Source organism: Triticum aestivum, chromosome 2A (assembly GCF_018294505.1).
Source record: "Triticum aestivum cultivar Chinese Spring chromosome 2A, IWGSC CS RefSeq v2.1, whole genome shotgun sequence".
Taxonomy (NCBI): domain Eukaryota; kingdom Viridiplantae; phylum Streptophyta; class Magnoliopsida; order Poales; family Poaceae; genus Triticum; species Triticum aestivum.
The window spans coordinates 542,866,616-542,882,229 of record NC_057797.1 but is presented as its reverse complement, the minus strand read 5'-3'; the positions used below and the strand labels follow the sequence as shown (position 1 = coordinate 542,882,229).

Below are 15,614 nucleotides of genomic sequence, written 5' to 3'. Positions count from 1 at the left end.
CTCCCCTAACTGTGCACCGTTGCTACAGTTCGTCGTTTCTAAGCACCACGTGATGATCGGGTGTGATGGATTCTTACGTTCACATACAACGGGTGTAAGACAGTTTTACACAGCGAAAACACTTAGGGTTAACTTGACGAGCCTAGCATGTGCAGACATGGCCTCGGAACACGGAGACCGAAAGGTCGAACACGAATCGTATAGAAGATACGATCAACATGAAAATGTTCACCGACGATGACTAGTCCGTCTCACGTGATGATCGGACACGGGCTAGTCGACTCGGATCGTGTAACACTTAGATGACTAAAGGGATGTCTAATCTAAGTGGGAGTTCATAATTTGATTAGAACTTTATTATCATGAACATAGTCTAAAACCTTTGCAAATATGTCTTGTAGATCAATGGCCAACGCTAATGTCAACATGAACTTCAACGCGTTCCTAGAGAAAACCAAGCTGAAAGATGATGGCAGCAACTATACGGACTGGGTCCGGAACCTGAGGATCATCCTCATAGCTGCCAGGAAACAATATGTCCTAGAAGGACCGCTAGGTGACGCTCCCGTCCCAGAGAACCAAGACATTATGAATGCTTGGCAAACTCGCGCTGATGATTACTCCCTCGTTCAGTGCGGCATGCTTTACAGCTTAGAACCGGGGCTCCAAAAGCGTTTTGAGCATCACGGAGCATATGAGATGTTCGAAGAGCTGAAACTAGTTTTTCAAGCTCATGCCCGGGTCGAGAGATATGATGTCTCCGACAAGTTCTACAGTTGTAAGATGGAGGAAAACAGTTCTGTCAGTGAGCACATCCTGAAGATGTCTGGGTTGCACAACCGTATGACCCAGCTAAACATTAACCTCCCAGATGAGGCGGTCATTGACAGAATCCTCCAGTCGCTCCCACCAAGCTACAAGAGCTTTGTGATGAACTACAACATGCAAGGAATGGAAAAGACCATTCCTGAATTGTTCTCGATGCTGAAGTCAGCAGAGGCTGAAATCAAGAAAGAACATCAAGTGTTGATGGTCAATAAGACCACTAAGTTCAAGAAGGGCAAGGGTAAGAAGAACTTCAAGAAGGACGGCAAAGATGTTGCCGCGCCTGGTAAGCCAGTTACCGGGAAGAAGTCAAAGAATGGACCCAAGCCTGAGACTGAGTGCTTTTATTGCAAGGGGAAGGGTCACTGGAAGCGGAACTGCCCCAAATACTTAGCGGATAAGAAGGCCGGCAACACCAAAGGTATATTTGATATACATGTGATTGATGTGTACCTTACCAGTAATCGTAGTAACTCCTGGGTATTTGATACCGGTGCCGTTGCTCATATTTGTAACTCACAGCAGGAGCTGCGGAATAAACGGAGACTGGCAAAGGACGAGGTGACGATGCGCGTCGGGAATGGTTCCAAAGTCGATGTGATCGCCGTCGGCACGCTGCCTCTACATTTACCTACGGGATTAGTTTTGAACCTCAATAATTGTTATTTAGTGCCAAGTTTGAGCATGAACATTGTATCTGGATCTCGTTTAATACGAGATGGCTACTCATTTAAGTCTGAGAATAATGGTTGTTCGATTTATATGAGAGATATGTTTTATGGTCATGCTCCGATGGTCAATGGTTTATTCTTAATGAATCTCGAGCGTAATATTACACATGTTCATAGTGTAGATGCCAAAAGATTTAAAGTTGATAACGATAGTCCCACATACTTGTGGCACTGCCGCCTTGGTCACATTGGTGTCAAGCGCATGAAGAAGCTCCATGCTGATGGACTTTTAGAGTCTCTTGATTATGAATCGTTTGACACGTGCGAACCATGCCTCTTAGGTAAAATGACCAAGACTCCGTTCTCCGGAACAATGGAGCGAGCAACCAACTTGTTGGAAATCATACATACCGATGTGTGCGGTCCAATGAGCGTTGAGGCTCGCGGAGGATATCGTTATGTTCTCACTCTCACAGATGACTTGAGTAGATATGGGTATGTCTACTTAATGAAACACAAGTCTGAGACCTTTGAAAAGTTCAAGGAATTTCAGAATGAGGTGGAGAATCAACGTGACCGAAAGATAAAATTCTTACGATCAGATCGTGGAGGAGAATACTTAAGTCACGAATTTGGTACACACTTAAAGAAATGTGGAATCGTTTCACAGCTCACGCCGCCTGGAACACCTCAGCGAAACGGTGTGTCCGAACGTCGTAATCGCACTCTATTGGATATGGTGCGGTCTATGATGTCTCTTACCGATTTACCGCTATCATTTTGGGGATACGCTCTAGAGACAGCTACATTCACTTTAAATAGGGCACCGTCTAAATCCGTTGAGACGACACCGTATGAATTATGGTTTGGAAAGAAACCTAAGCTGTCGTTTCTAAAAGTTTGGGGATGCGAAGCTTATGTCAAGAAACTTCAACCTGAAAAGCTCGAACCCAAGTCGGAAAAATGCGTATTCATAGGATACCCTAAGGAAACTATAGGGTATACCTTCTACTTAAGATCCGAAGGCAAGATCTTTGTTGCCAAGAACGGATGCTTTCTGGAAAAAGAGTTTCTCTCGAAAGAAGTAAGTGGGAGGAAAGTAGAACTCGATGAAGTACTACCTCTTGAGCGGGATAGTGACGCAGCACAGGAAACCATTCCTGTGATGCCCACACCAACTGAAGAGGAAAACCATGATAATGATCAAGGTACTTCGGATCAAGTTACTGCTGAACTTCGTAGGTCCACAAGGACACGTTCCGCACCAGAGTGGTACGGCAACCCTGTCCTGGAAATCATGTTGTTAGACAACAATGAACCTTCGAACTATGAAGAAGCAATGACGGGCCCGGATTCCAACAAATGGCTTGAAGCCATGAAATCCGAGATAGAATCCATGTATGAAAACAAAGTATGGACTTTGACAGACTTGCCCGATGATCGGCGAGCGATAGAAAACAAATGGATCTTTAAGAAGAAGACGGACGCGGATGGTAATGTTACCATCTATAAAGCTCGACTTGTCGCTAAGGGTTATCGACAGGTTCAAGGGATTGACTACGACGAGACATTCTCTCCCGTAGCGAAGCTAAAGTCCGTCCGAATCATGTTAGCAATTGCCGCATACTATGATTATGAGATATGGCAGATGGACGTCAAAACAGCATTCCTTAACGGGCATCTTAAGGAAGAACTGTATATGATGCAGCCGGAAGGTTTTGTCGATCCTCAGAACGCTAACAAAGTATGCAAGCTCCAGCGATCCATTTATGGACTGGTGCAAGCATCTCGGAGTTGGAACATTCGCTTTGATGAGATGATCAAAGCGTTTGGGTTTATGCAGACTTATGGAGAAGCCTGCGTTTACAAGAAAGTGAGTGGGAGCTCTGTAGCATTTCTCATATTATATGTAGATGACATACTCCTGATGGGAAATAATATAGAATTTCTGGACAGCATTAAGGCCTACTTGAATAAGTGTTTTTCAATGAAGGACCTTGGAGAAGCTGCTTATATATTAGGCATCAAGATCTATAGAGATAGATCGAGACGCCTCATAGGTCTTTCACAAAGTACATACCTTGATAAGATTTTGAAGAGATTCAGAATGGATCAGTCCAAGAAGGGGTTCTTGCCTATGTTACAAGGTATGAGACTGAGCTCAGCTCAGTCACCGACCACGGCAAAAGATAAAGAAGAGATGAGTGTCATCCCCTATGCTTCAGCCATAGGATCTATTATGTATGCCATGCTGTGTACCAGACCCGATGTAAACCTTGCCGTAAGTTTGGTAGCAAGATACCAAAGTAATCCCGGCAAGGAACACTGGACAGCGGTCAAGAATATCCTGAAGTACCTGAAAAGGACAAAGGACATGTTTCTCGTTTATGGAGGAGACGAAGAGCTCGTCGTAAAGGGTTACGTCGACGCTAGCTTCGACTCAGATCCGGATGACTCTAAGTCACAAACCGGATACGTGTATATGTTGAATGGTGGAGCAGTAAGCTGGTGCAGCTGCAAGCAGAGCGTCGTGGCGGGATCTACGTGTGAAGCGGAGTACATGGCAGCCTCGGAGGCAGCACATGAAGCGATTTGGGTGAAGGAGTTCATCACCGACCTAGGAGTCATACCCAATGCGTCGGGGCCGATCAAACTCTTCTGTGACAACACTGGAGCTATTGCCCTCGCAAAGGAGCCCAGGTTTCACAAGAAGACCAGGCACATCAAGCGTCGTTTCAACTCCATCCGTGAAAATGTTCAAGATGGAGACATAGAGATTTGCAAAGTGCACACGGATCTGAATGTCGCAGATCCGCTGACTAAACCTCTCTCGCGTGCAAAACATGATCAACACCAGAACTCTATGGGTGTTCGATTCATCACAATGTAACTAGATTAGTGACTCTAGTGCAAGTGGGAGACTGTTGGAAATATGCCCTAGAGGCAATAATAAAAGTATTATTATATTTCATTGTTCATGATAATTGTCTTGTATTCATGCTATAACTGTATTATCCGGAAATCGTAATACACGTGTGAATACTTAGACCACACTATGTCCCTGGTAAGCCTCTAGTTGACCAGCTCGTTGTGATCAACAGATAGTCATGGTTTCCTGACTATGGACATTGGATGTCGTTGATAACGGGATCACATCATTAGGAGAATGATGTGATGGACAAGACCCAATCCTAAGCATAGCATAAAAGATCGTGTAGTTCGTTTTGCTAGAGCTTTGCAAGTGTCAAGTATCTCTTCCTTCGACCATGAGATCGTGTAACTCCCGGATACCGTAAGAATGCCTTGGGTGTACCAAACGTCACAACGTAACTGGGTGACTATAAAGGTACATTACAGGTATCTCCGAAAGTAGCTGTTGGGTTGACACGGATCGAGACTGGGATTTGTCACTCCGTATGACGGAGAGGTATCTCTGGGCCCACTCGGTAATGCATCATCATAATGAGCTCAATGTGACCAAGGTGTTGGACACGGGATCATGCATTACGGTACGAGTAAAGTGACTTGCCGGTAACGAGACTGAACAAGGTATTGGGATACCGACGATCGAGTCTCGGGCAAGTAACGTACCGATTGACAAAGGGAATTGCATACAGGGTTTTGATCGAATCCTCGACATAGTGGTTCATCCGATGACAACATCGAGGAGCATGTGGGAGCCATCATGGGTATCCAGATCCCGCTGATGGTTATTGACTAAGAGAGTCTCGGTCATGTCTACATGTCTCCCGAACCCGTAGGGTCTACACACTTAAGGTTCAGTCACGCTAGGGTTGTAGGGATATGTATATGCAGTAACCCGAATGTTGTTCGGAGTCCCGGATGAGATCCCGGACGTCACGAGGAGTTCCGGAATGGTCCGGAGGTAAAGATTTATATATGGGAAGTCCTGTTTCGGGCATCGGGACAAGTTTCGGGGTTATCGGTATTGTACCGGGACCACCGGAGGGGTCCCGGGGGCCCACCGGGTGGGGCCACCCATCCCCGGGGGCCACATGGGCTGTAGGGGGTGCGCCTTGGCCTACATGGGCCAAGGGCACCAGCCCCACAAGGCCCATGCGCCTAGGGTTTCCAAGGGGGAGGAGTCCTACTAGTGGAAGGCACCTCCTAGGTGCCTTGGGGGGGAGGGAAACCCCCCTAGGCCGCCGCACCCCCTAGGAGATTGGATCTCCTAGGGCCGGCCACCCCCCCTTGGCACCCCTATATATAGTGGGGGGAGAGGAGGGACTTCATACCTTGTGCCCTGGCCTTTGGTTGCCTCCTTCTCCCTCCCCAACACCTCCTCCAACTCCATAGCGCTTAGCGAAGCTCTGCCGGAGTACTGCAGCTCCACCAACACCACGCCGTCGTGCTGCTGCTGGTGCCATCTCCCTCAACCTCTCCTCCCTTCCTTGCTGGATCAAGAAGGAGGAGACGTGGCTGTTCCGTACGTGTGTTGAACGCGGAGGTGCCGTCCGTTCGGCACAGGTCATCGGTGATTTGGATCACGTCGAGTACGACTACATCATCACCTTGCAAGCTTCCGCACGCGATCTACAAGTGGTATGTAGATGCAAACTCTCTCCCTAGACTCGTTGCTTAGATGAACTCATAGATGGATCTTGGTGAAACCGAAGGAAAATTTTTAATTTTCTGCAACGTTCCCCAACACTTAATACACTAGATGCATGCTGGATAGCGGTTGACGTGTGGAGTAATAGTAGTAGCAGGCAGGAGTCGGTCTACTAATCTTGGACGTGATGCCTATATAATGATCATTGCCTGGATATCGTTATGATTATTTGAAGTTATATCAATTACCCAACAGTAATTTGTTTACCCACCATTGCTATGTTTCTCAAGAGAAGCCACTAGTGAAATCTACGGCCCCAGGTCTCTTCTTTATATATTTGCCTTCGCGATCTATTTTTATTTGCTTTTATTTTCAGATCTATTAATCCAAAAACCCAAAAATACCTTGTTGCAATTTTTATTTATTTATTATATCTCGCGTTCCCGCGAGATATATTGATTCATCTACTACAATTTTACCTATCTTTTTAGCCTTGAGGGATTGCCAACCCCTCTCTTACGTCGGGTTGCAAGTATTTGTTCTTTGTGTGTAGGAACTGTTTACATGGTGTTGCGTGGTTCTCCTACCGGTTCGATAACCTTGGTTTCACCACTGAAGGAAATACCTACCGTAACTATGCTGTATCATCCCTTCCTCTTTGGGGAAATACCGACGTAGTTCAAGCCGCATCAGACCGGTCAGTGACCGGACTGCCCGCCCGAGCGTATGAGGCGGGTTTGGGATGCCCGGCTGTAGATGCTCTAAACTCATCCTCAATCCTCAATGAGCTTAGAGCATCTACAAACATAAGAATATCACAAGAATATCTATTTGTTGCCATGGGGATCAGATACGGTCTTCATGAACGACGCCCGCTGAGTCTAGATATTGTTTGCAAGGGAGTACCCATGTTGTAGTCGCGCCTTTGACAGTGTAGTTGTACGACGACGCTTCCCCTACTTGCAAAGTCTCCTGAACACGGAAGATCGTTGGAGGATAGTGATGTCTTTGTGAGAATCAGACATGTCAACAATAGCATGCCAAATCCACAAGTCTTTTGATATCACTGTTTCAAGTATGATGGTGGCATCTTTGGTGTGACCTTGGTGCATCCCACGCAAAACTTCCAGCCAATGCATGCGATCAATCGAACCGACCATACCTGGAAAGCCTCTTGCCGCTCCAATAGCCATAAACTTTTCTATATGATGTGGTTCTCTCACATACTCGGCTCCAAACACCCACACCACGATGCGTGCAAATCTAACAACGGTCTTTAAGCATGTGCACTCCCTGTCCGGATCATCTCGCCAACGGCTTCAGCGGGGCACCTAGTGCAAGCATCCTTATAGCAGTCGTGCACTTCTGCTTAGCAAAAAACAAGAGTTGCTTGTAGCCCTGGTGAGGTTGCAGTAGGAATCATGTGCCTCCACTCCCTCCACCACACGTAATAACAAGGGGTTGCACATACGGAAGCGTCGACGAAGCCATGTATTAGGGAATGTTCGTATGGAATGGAACTAGTCCTTATAGAGGAGCCACGCTCTAGCGGCCCTATCCCTGTTCAAAACTCTTCGCCCTCAGATCAAACCTTTGAAGTTCAGAACGTGCTCCACCTCCCTGTACATTTCCTCATGGATGCTCATGATCATCAACATCTCGACATCTTTGTCCGACTCATACGAATCAAAGAATTCCTTTTGCATTAACTCATCAAGCCCCGTCCTTCCATACTCCTCATCATCTGACAAATCATCAGAGTCCATAGTTTTTCAAGAAAGGAATCACAAAAATTGGTAGGACATTTTGTCAAACACATAGAGGGCAAGGTGTAGTCCAAGAATAGTGGGATGTACCATGGCGGTGTCCGGAGCGGCGAGACAACCGAGAGGAGGTCGATGGCAGTGCCGAGGGGTCGGGACGACGTCGGAGCTAGGTTGGCGGCGCAGCTAGTCGAGGGACTGGGTGGACGAGGGAGAAGAGGCAAATGGCTCGCTCAACAAGGTCGGAGCGGGAGGAATTGACGCAATTTGTGATGGGTCCTTCATGTCGAATCTGACGTGACAAACACGCCGGACACGTCCAGACCTCCCCCGAGCCCGTCCGGGCCTCCCTATAGTGTCGGTCAACCTGAACGTTTAGGACCAGTTTGAGGAACCTGACTAGATATGGACACAATTTTATGCTATGTGTATCTTCATGTACAATTAACACACATCTTCCTCGGCACATGCATGGTTCAATATTTGCATACCTATGCAAACCCTAGTTCATTGCCATCTTTATGTGCAAATCATAGTGCCGCAAGTTCACAGAGATGATATAACAGTTTGTATTGGTATTCGACACGTGAATTCGATTTGATTTTGATCCTATTAATATTAATGAGTTTTATCCATTTTTTTGAAAGTTCGTTGGAATCCATGTTCATATCATTGGCAAACAATTCGTACAAGAACAACACCCTCTTGCGAACTCGCATATAGGGTTTCCTGCTTCCCACTGCCGCCGGTCCGCCTCGTCTCCTATGGTCCTTGGACCATGGAGGCGTGGTGGATCCCGACCCTTACCGGCGAGAGAGCTTCATTTTAGGTGTTGTTCTGAGTTATTGCTAGGGTTTGTGTCATGCTCAAGAAGACGAGACGGCGAGGACTTCTTGCATATGGAATAAGGTTCCCTCCGCCTAGCCTCCATCCCGACGATGCTTCAAGCGTCGTCGAAGGGCGTGTGGAGGTGTGTATCTGGCAGATCTCGTAGGATTCGGTCGGCGTTTCTCTTGGTGGATCCGGTCTTCGTTCATCTACATTTGCGTGTCTGCAGGTTGGATCCTTCCGATCTACGCTTCTCTCGGCGACAGTTGTTATTCTGGTGCGTTGGTCGTATGGGGTCTTAGCACGGCGACTGCCCGACTGTCTACTACAACAATGTTTGCCCGGCTCCGACAGGAAGGAGGAAGGGGGGGGGGGGGGGGGGGCGATGACGGCTGCGCGCCTTCGACTCGCTCTCGTGCTTGTAGTCGTCGCTAGGTGGTTGGATCCGGATGTAAATTTTACTTCTCGTGTTTTTTGTATCACCTTGACGATTGATGAATAGATTGCAAGTTTTCTCGCAAAAACAACAACACCACATTCCAAATAATCTACTGTTTCATAAGTTCTTCAAAACCATTTAAGTAACACAGACTCGAATTCAAGCGAAACAAGTGGATGTGTGCTTCAAATCAAATTCATATTAGATCTCGTTGGAGCGCTGTGCACAGTACAGATTTACAGAAAAGCCCCAAAGGGGCCAAACCCTCTTCTCCCTCCCACACGCACCACCATGCGGCCTACGCCGCCTCCCCCCATCGCCGTGATTCCATGACCGCCGCCGCGACGTCTCCTCCTCTCAAGCTACCCTCCGCCGCCGCCTTCTCCGATGCCTCCCCAGCTCCTCCTACACAGCCTCCTCCAGCTCCGGGTGCCCCCTCGCCACCCCCTCCTCCGCCTCCTCCACTCCTACAACCCCATTGACCGCCCGCCGCCGCAGGACCCGCCCCTGCACGACGCCGAGCTTTGGATCGCCAAGGCGCTCGCGACTGCCGCCTTACTCCTGCCACACTACCTCCCGGCATTCCGCCGCCTCGCGCCCTCCCAGGTCGCCGCCGCCGCCGCGCTCCGCCACGCGCCTTGCGCCTCCTCGACGCTCCACCTCTTCTCTGCGCTGCATTCCCCCCACTCCCAGCTCGCCATCCCCCCGTCCGCTCATTCCTACCGTTACGTCATCTCGTTGATGTGCCAGTCCGGCCGCCACACTGATGCCCTCCAACTGTTCGACCAAATGACGGACCAGTCTGGTTACTTTCCCAATGCTCGTTTTCTCTCGTTCCTGTCCGGTTCCTGCGCCACTGCAGGCCTTCTTGATGCCGCTGCAGCATTGCTCTCAAAGGCATCCCAATTTGGTTGTTCCATTGAAGCGTATGCATATAACAAGCTCATGGGCTTGTTCATTGGCCGTGGCCGGGTGCAGGAGGCTGTGGCATTGTTTGAGGGGTGGATCCAGGGGAGAGTATATTCTCCGGACGCGTGGAGCTTCAATGTCATCATCAAGGGGGTTTGCAAGGTGGGGGATGTTCAAAAAGCGCTCGAGTTGGTCGAAAGGATGGATGAGTTTGGTTGCTCACCAGATACTGTCACACATAATATTCTTGTGAATGGGCTATGCAGGGCAAAGGAGGTGAGTAAGGGTCGTGAGGTGTTGAGGAGGCTTCAGAGAGATGGTGTTTGCAAGCCCAATGTAGTGACATACACCTCAGTAATCTCAGGTTACTGTAAGGCTGGCAGGATGGGGGATGCAATGGCAGTATACGATGACATGGTTGCGTGTGGGACATCACCCAATGTGGTCACATACAATGTGCTAATCAATGGATATGGCAAGGCTGGGAATATGGGGTATGCGGTGGCAGTGTATCAGCAAATGATACTTCGTCGCTGCCTTCCTGATGTTGTGACATTTAGCTCATTGATTGATGGATATTGTCGGTGCGGACAGCTTGATGATGCAATGAAGATTTGGACTGAGATGTCTCAGTATCATATTCAACCAAATGCACACACGTTCTGTATCATAATACACACATTTTGTAAGCAGAACAGATCAGGGGAAGCACTTCATTTTTTGAAAAAAATGAACATGAGAACAGACATTGCACCACAAGCGTTTATATATAACCCTGTGATTGATGTACTGTGCAAGGGTGGAAAGGTGGACGAAGCAAACATGATTCTAATGGAGATGGAAGAGAAAGGATGTCATCCCGACAAGTATACATATACTATTTTGATAATTGGGCACTGCATGAAGGGTAGGATAGCAAAAGCCATCACATTTTTCCATAAAATGGTAGAGACTGGGTGTACCCCTGACAGTATAGTAGTCAATTCTTTTATTAGCTGCCTTTTAAAGTCTGGGATGCCTGGTGAGGTGGATCATATAATGCGTATTGCAGCAGGGGGTGCTTCATCGAGTTGGAAAGATCCTTCTCCTGTAACCCAAAGCGTAGACATTTCAGTAGCTGTATAGCTGAATGATACAATGGAGAATGTAAGGAACAGCATCTTGACTGTTTTCGGTGCGAATTACGGGGCATCTGGCGCTTGTCCAAATAAGAAGAACAAGCTCTGGTTAGTCTTTGTTTTGAATCAAAGGCCTCTTGCATCAACTATACTAACTACTACATTTTGCACATCTGAACTATTTCCATACAAACTCGTACTCCCTCCGTCCGGAAAAGCTTGTCCCTCAAATGAATGTATCTAGCACCAAGTTAGTGCTAGATACATCCATTTGAGGAACAAGCTTGGGACAAGCTTTTTCAGACGGAGGGAGTATAACTTAATAATTATCATGTTAACTCTCCAAAATGTGTTTGATTTAATAGGTTGAGTGGCCTGTTTAATGTTTACTTCACATTTTAGTTCAGCATAGATATATAGCAGCGTTAATCAGTGGTGGTGATTGTGATTAATAGTCTGTTCGAGTCCGTAGAAACTGCGAGCAATATTTTACTGCACACGCTAATCTTATTCTATAGACATTAGAGACCTGACTTGCGAAATTCCTGATTTTTATATACATGTCTAGTCATGTGAACTGTACTGCACCTGTATTCGATTGAAACATGATTGAATATTGGAAGGCATTATACTGACTTTTTATTTTTACACTAGTGGTTTTGCAGAACACTCAGTCGAAAAGAACTCAAATGTAACCATTGACATCTTGGTTACACCAAGGGTATGGAACTATTGAGAGACTAATCCAAAATTTCGTGCTAGAAAGAAAAGGACAAGCAGCTTGGTGCTCCGTGTATGCGTTGAAGTGATTCGATGAATTCCATAAAGGGAAGCAAATGGTGGAGCTGTAATTTCAAGGGGCCTGCTGATCAGCTGCAGTAGTGCTACATCACTTGCTCAATGGACCCTTGACACGCTCCTCAACACCTCATGTATGATTTGTCGACTCCCTGGGTAGATGATAAGATCATCCAGTCACTTGAACCTGCCTGTCAAGAACCCGCTTCGTTTTGGAGGAGCTGTTACCTAAATGAGGGGGAATCAGCAGTTGAAGAACACGATGGAAGTAATTTACCCTCTAGCAGAGGTACTTAACTTGTATTGTGCCTTGTTGTTCATTGTTCACTCCAGTAGAGAAAATATTTTAGGAAAGGGTAGTTGATCATTTCAACTGTCATGCACATTGTGCGCAATTTTCCTACAACCATGCCTACAGAATAACAAGTCTGAGCATACAGTTTTGACAGTTACACCTTCTTTGTTTTTTGAGCAAGTTACCCCTTCTGCTGTGATGCTTGTTATGTTGTTTCTTAAACATATTTGTTACTTAGTACTAGCAACTTTCTAGTTTTTGCAACATAAGGTATGGCATGTTGAGGCGCGTAGCAGCCTGGCTTAGAAGTCTCATAAACTGAGTACCAGAAAAGCTAACGCGGGTTTAACTATTTTAATGAAAACATCGTGTTTATCTGCTAAAACTTTGCAAAACACCTTGTTTCGTAGGACGTCAGTGTTAAGATCATGATATCCTGCTAATTAAGCATAATATGCTCAATTGAGCCAAGTTCAATGGGTAGATACTTCGTTATTCAGTGACCTGTTATTTCAATACATAGAGTAGTCAATATAGATTCATAAAGCTGTCTCAGGAATGTTATGTGCGCCTGTGTCTTTGTGTGCTCCTTTTGCTTTGTTGTGTGTACCACTGTTTGTCAAAGACATAATTGAGCAGCACACATGTTAAGCTCATATAATAAACTGGCACTACTACATCATCAATTAATCACTTGCTAACTTCTGAAAACTGGCTAAATCTAATATACAGTGTAGCTGATAGCCTGATACAGTGGGATGTTGTCACTTGCCAGTGGACATACATTCGTTTGACCTCTACTTCAAGACTAAAGTAGGTGCTGTAAGTGAGCAAATTCACCCATCCATTTTATTAACATCTGGTGGATTCTCCATGGATGTTGTCAAGAACTGCCATCACCCCAATGATAAAAGCCTGGTCACATCCTGACTGCACTGTCACGTGGTAGAAGTCATTACTTTCTATCAGCTCTTTCTTCCCCATCTACAGTTTGAAGAATATATTTGTTAGATCTCTATCTTTTTTGTAATGCACATATGCTTGTGGCATGCACTGAAATTCTTATACATTTTACCAGACACACTTGCACAGACATGTAGAACAACAATCAAACAAAATCACTGGAAATAGTCAAACAACATTCCTTTACTAAGTAACCAACATCTCACTTTAGATAGCATATTTGTTCTTCCCTGATGTCATGGAATAATTCTTGTTAATTATAATCCATGACAGAATGATATGCATGTACTCAGTAATTTTGTGATAACACAGTCGAACTCTACAAATGAGTTCAGTCCTTGGATGGATCAAGCGTTGGTGTGTCGCACCCACACACGCATGTGTCTTTTATGTGGTAATCCGCGTGTCTGGCGGTCCATGAGGTAGAGGATGAACTGTGAATTTATCTAAGCAACCTTGGCTCTAGATCAAGCTTGTGTTTCAGTAGGATGTGCATCTAGTAACTTTGTGATATAAAGAAGAAGATACACATCTAGTAACTTTGTGATAACACAAATATATCTTACAAAATAAATATAACTTGCTGAAAAAGCACATGTAGAAACTTTTTCTTTCAGGGGATTATGAAGGTATGTGTGGCATGCCAGTATCTATCTGCAAAAGATATGTATGTTCTTGTGGCATGCATGTAAATTCTTATAAACTTTACTAGACACACTTGCATAGACATTTATAATAACAGTTGAACAGGTATGGGCCCAAGCCCATCTCAAGCTTTGTCACTTAGGGCCCAAGCCCATGTGAGCGTGCTGACCTAGAAGGGGGCATCCAGTCCTCCAGTTTCTGTGCAAGCCGCCACACACACACACACACATAACTCGCGCGGGCAACCAGACAAGAGAGCTCGAGCTGTCTGAAGGTACTGCTCTCCCTCTCGATCTCAACAATAACAATCAAGCAAAACCACTGGAAATAAACACCATCCCTTTACCAACATGGCAACATCTCACTTTAGGATAGCCTTTGCTTATCCTGTCCCGTGTTGTCGTGGAGTAATTCTGTTAATTATTATTCATGGGGAATCTGTAGTTCACAACTAACTTGGCCATATGAAGCAAATATATGCACATGCTTTGTAATTTAGTGACATGACACAAAGGAACTCTACAAAAGAAATACAATTCACTGCAATTACATATGTAGAATGTATTGCTTGTAGAAGAATTATCAAGGTATGGATGGCATACCTGCGCCACTATTTTTCCAGTGCAATCAATTATTGTGCAGTTCCTATCTGCAAAAGATCCACAGATCTCGAAATCCCAATTATTGCAGTGCCTCTTTGGTTCAATGTGAATTCTAACCGGTGCACCTTTTGCTATGCATGATTTGGGATCAGTTAGGCTAAAGACCAACTTGTTTTTCCCTTGGTAATCCATTGAGTACCCATTCCATTTGTTCCGCGTGCTTAGAGCCTGTACAATTCCTCCCTGTAATGGAGCACACAGAGAGTTTCATTCTGGTGATATTCAAAGAAATATAGGGTATACGGACATGAGTGAGAGAGATCATTTGTGTTTGTCTTGGCTGTCAACAGTTAAGTTTTCACTATTCAACCCCCCCCCCCCCCCCCCCCAACCAAAATAAAGAGGTAGACTGGGCACGGTAGAATAACATAAATAAGTACATAGGAATCAGAATAAATTCATGGAGCAAATAGTTCCAGTCCTAATCGATTAGCTTTTAATTCAGGTGAAGCACTTCAAACAACTGGTAATAGAGAAAATAAGCCTATCTACGAGTTACTATTCAGCAACTTATGATGTATTACCTTTCTAGAAATGAATAGTATCTGTTCTCCATCACTGTCTTTCACCATGAGCTCCCCCTTAGATCCAAGTATACCACAACCATCCACAATGAAAACAACATTATGACTAAAGTCAGTAACAACAAAACCACCGCCATTCACTACCATGGGTCTTCTCCTGATCATCAGCGCCGCTGGAGTGCTTGAGCAATACATCTTACTGACTACAGGCATGCTGTTGTCCATTTCGCTTGATACTGCACACAGACCAAAGAGAGGTGGCCCTATTACTCTGCCCAAACTCCTGTTTCAGTGTCTACCTGGCTTCTAGCATCTTGTTTGGCCAGCAGGTGAGTACTTATATTGGGGGGCAGAGCACGGTTGTTTTAGAGAAGATGGTAAGCCAAGCTAAGAAGCAAGGAGAAGGATGCAGTAGGTGTGGTGGTTCAAGAGTTTCTTTACAATGGAATCACTGCAGGCTCTCTCCACATAAAGCGATTCCTGAAAGCCTGGTCTGGTTGAATAGACTTTCTCCAACTTTCCTGAAGCATCATCATTGGTGTTAGTTCTCAGAAGTTTCTTGCTCAAGCAATGTCCATATTTATGCGGTTTTCTTTGTGGG

The 15,614-nt window shown here is 45.7% G+C and overlaps 2 protein-coding genes across 3 annotated transcripts; one reads left to right on the top strand and one right to left on the bottom strand.

The window, feature by feature from the left end:
* Nucleotides 1-9,337: 9,337 nt before the first annotated feature.
* LOC123189327 (pentatricopeptide repeat-containing protein At2g06000) lies at nucleotides 9,338-12,376 on the top strand. Its single transcript, XM_044601722.1, has 2 exons — nucleotides 9,338-11,234; nucleotides 11,781-12,376. Exon 1 carries the CDS (start codon nucleotides 9,487-9,489, stop codon nucleotides 11,131-11,133), a length of 1,647 nt encoding a protein of 548 aa, XP_044457657.1. The 5' UTR covers nucleotides 9,338-9,486; the 3' UTR covers nucleotides 11,134-11,234; nucleotides 11,781-12,376.
* Nucleotides 12,377-12,864: 488 nt separating this feature from the next.
* Nucleotides 12,865-15,395, bottom strand: LOC123189328 (protein LURP-one-related 6). 2 transcript variants are annotated; one of them, XM_044601724.1, is made up of 4 exons: nucleotides 15,158-15,395; nucleotides 15,014-15,070; nucleotides 14,430-14,672; nucleotides 12,865-13,203 (listed from the first exon to the last, which is right to left on the bottom strand). In XM_044601724.1, exons 1-4 carry the CDS (start codon nucleotides 15,236-15,238, stop codon nucleotides 13,072-13,074), a joined length of 513 nt encoding a protein of 170 aa, XP_044457659.1. In that variant the 5' UTR covers nucleotides 15,239-15,395; the 3' UTR covers nucleotides 12,865-13,071. The 2 variants fall into 2 exon arrangements, with proteins under 2 accessions (XP_044457659.1, XP_044457658.1); XM_044601723.1 differs by having other exon boundaries at nucleotides 15,014-15,384.
* Between the last annotated feature and the right edge of the window lie 219 nt (nucleotides 15,396-15,614).

Bases quoted from the DNA above. Each gene is read 5' to 3' on its own strand.
- LOC123189327 (XM_044601722.1), top strand. From the start codon at position 9,487: ATGCCTCCCCAGCTCCTCCTACACAGCCTCCTCCAGCTCCGGGTGCCC.
- LOC123189328 (XM_044601723.1), bottom strand. From the start codon at position 15,238: ATGGACAACAGCATGCCTGTAGTCAGTAAGATGTATTGCTCAAGCACT. The intron at 14,673-15,013 runs GTAATACATCAT...GCTCCATTACAG, and splicing joins TACTATTCATTTCTAGAAAG to GGAGGAATTGTACAGGCTCT. The intron at 13,204-14,429 runs GTATGCCATCCA...TTCAAACTGTAG, and splicing joins CTGGAAAAATAGTGGCGCAG to ATGGGGAAGAAAGAGCTGAT.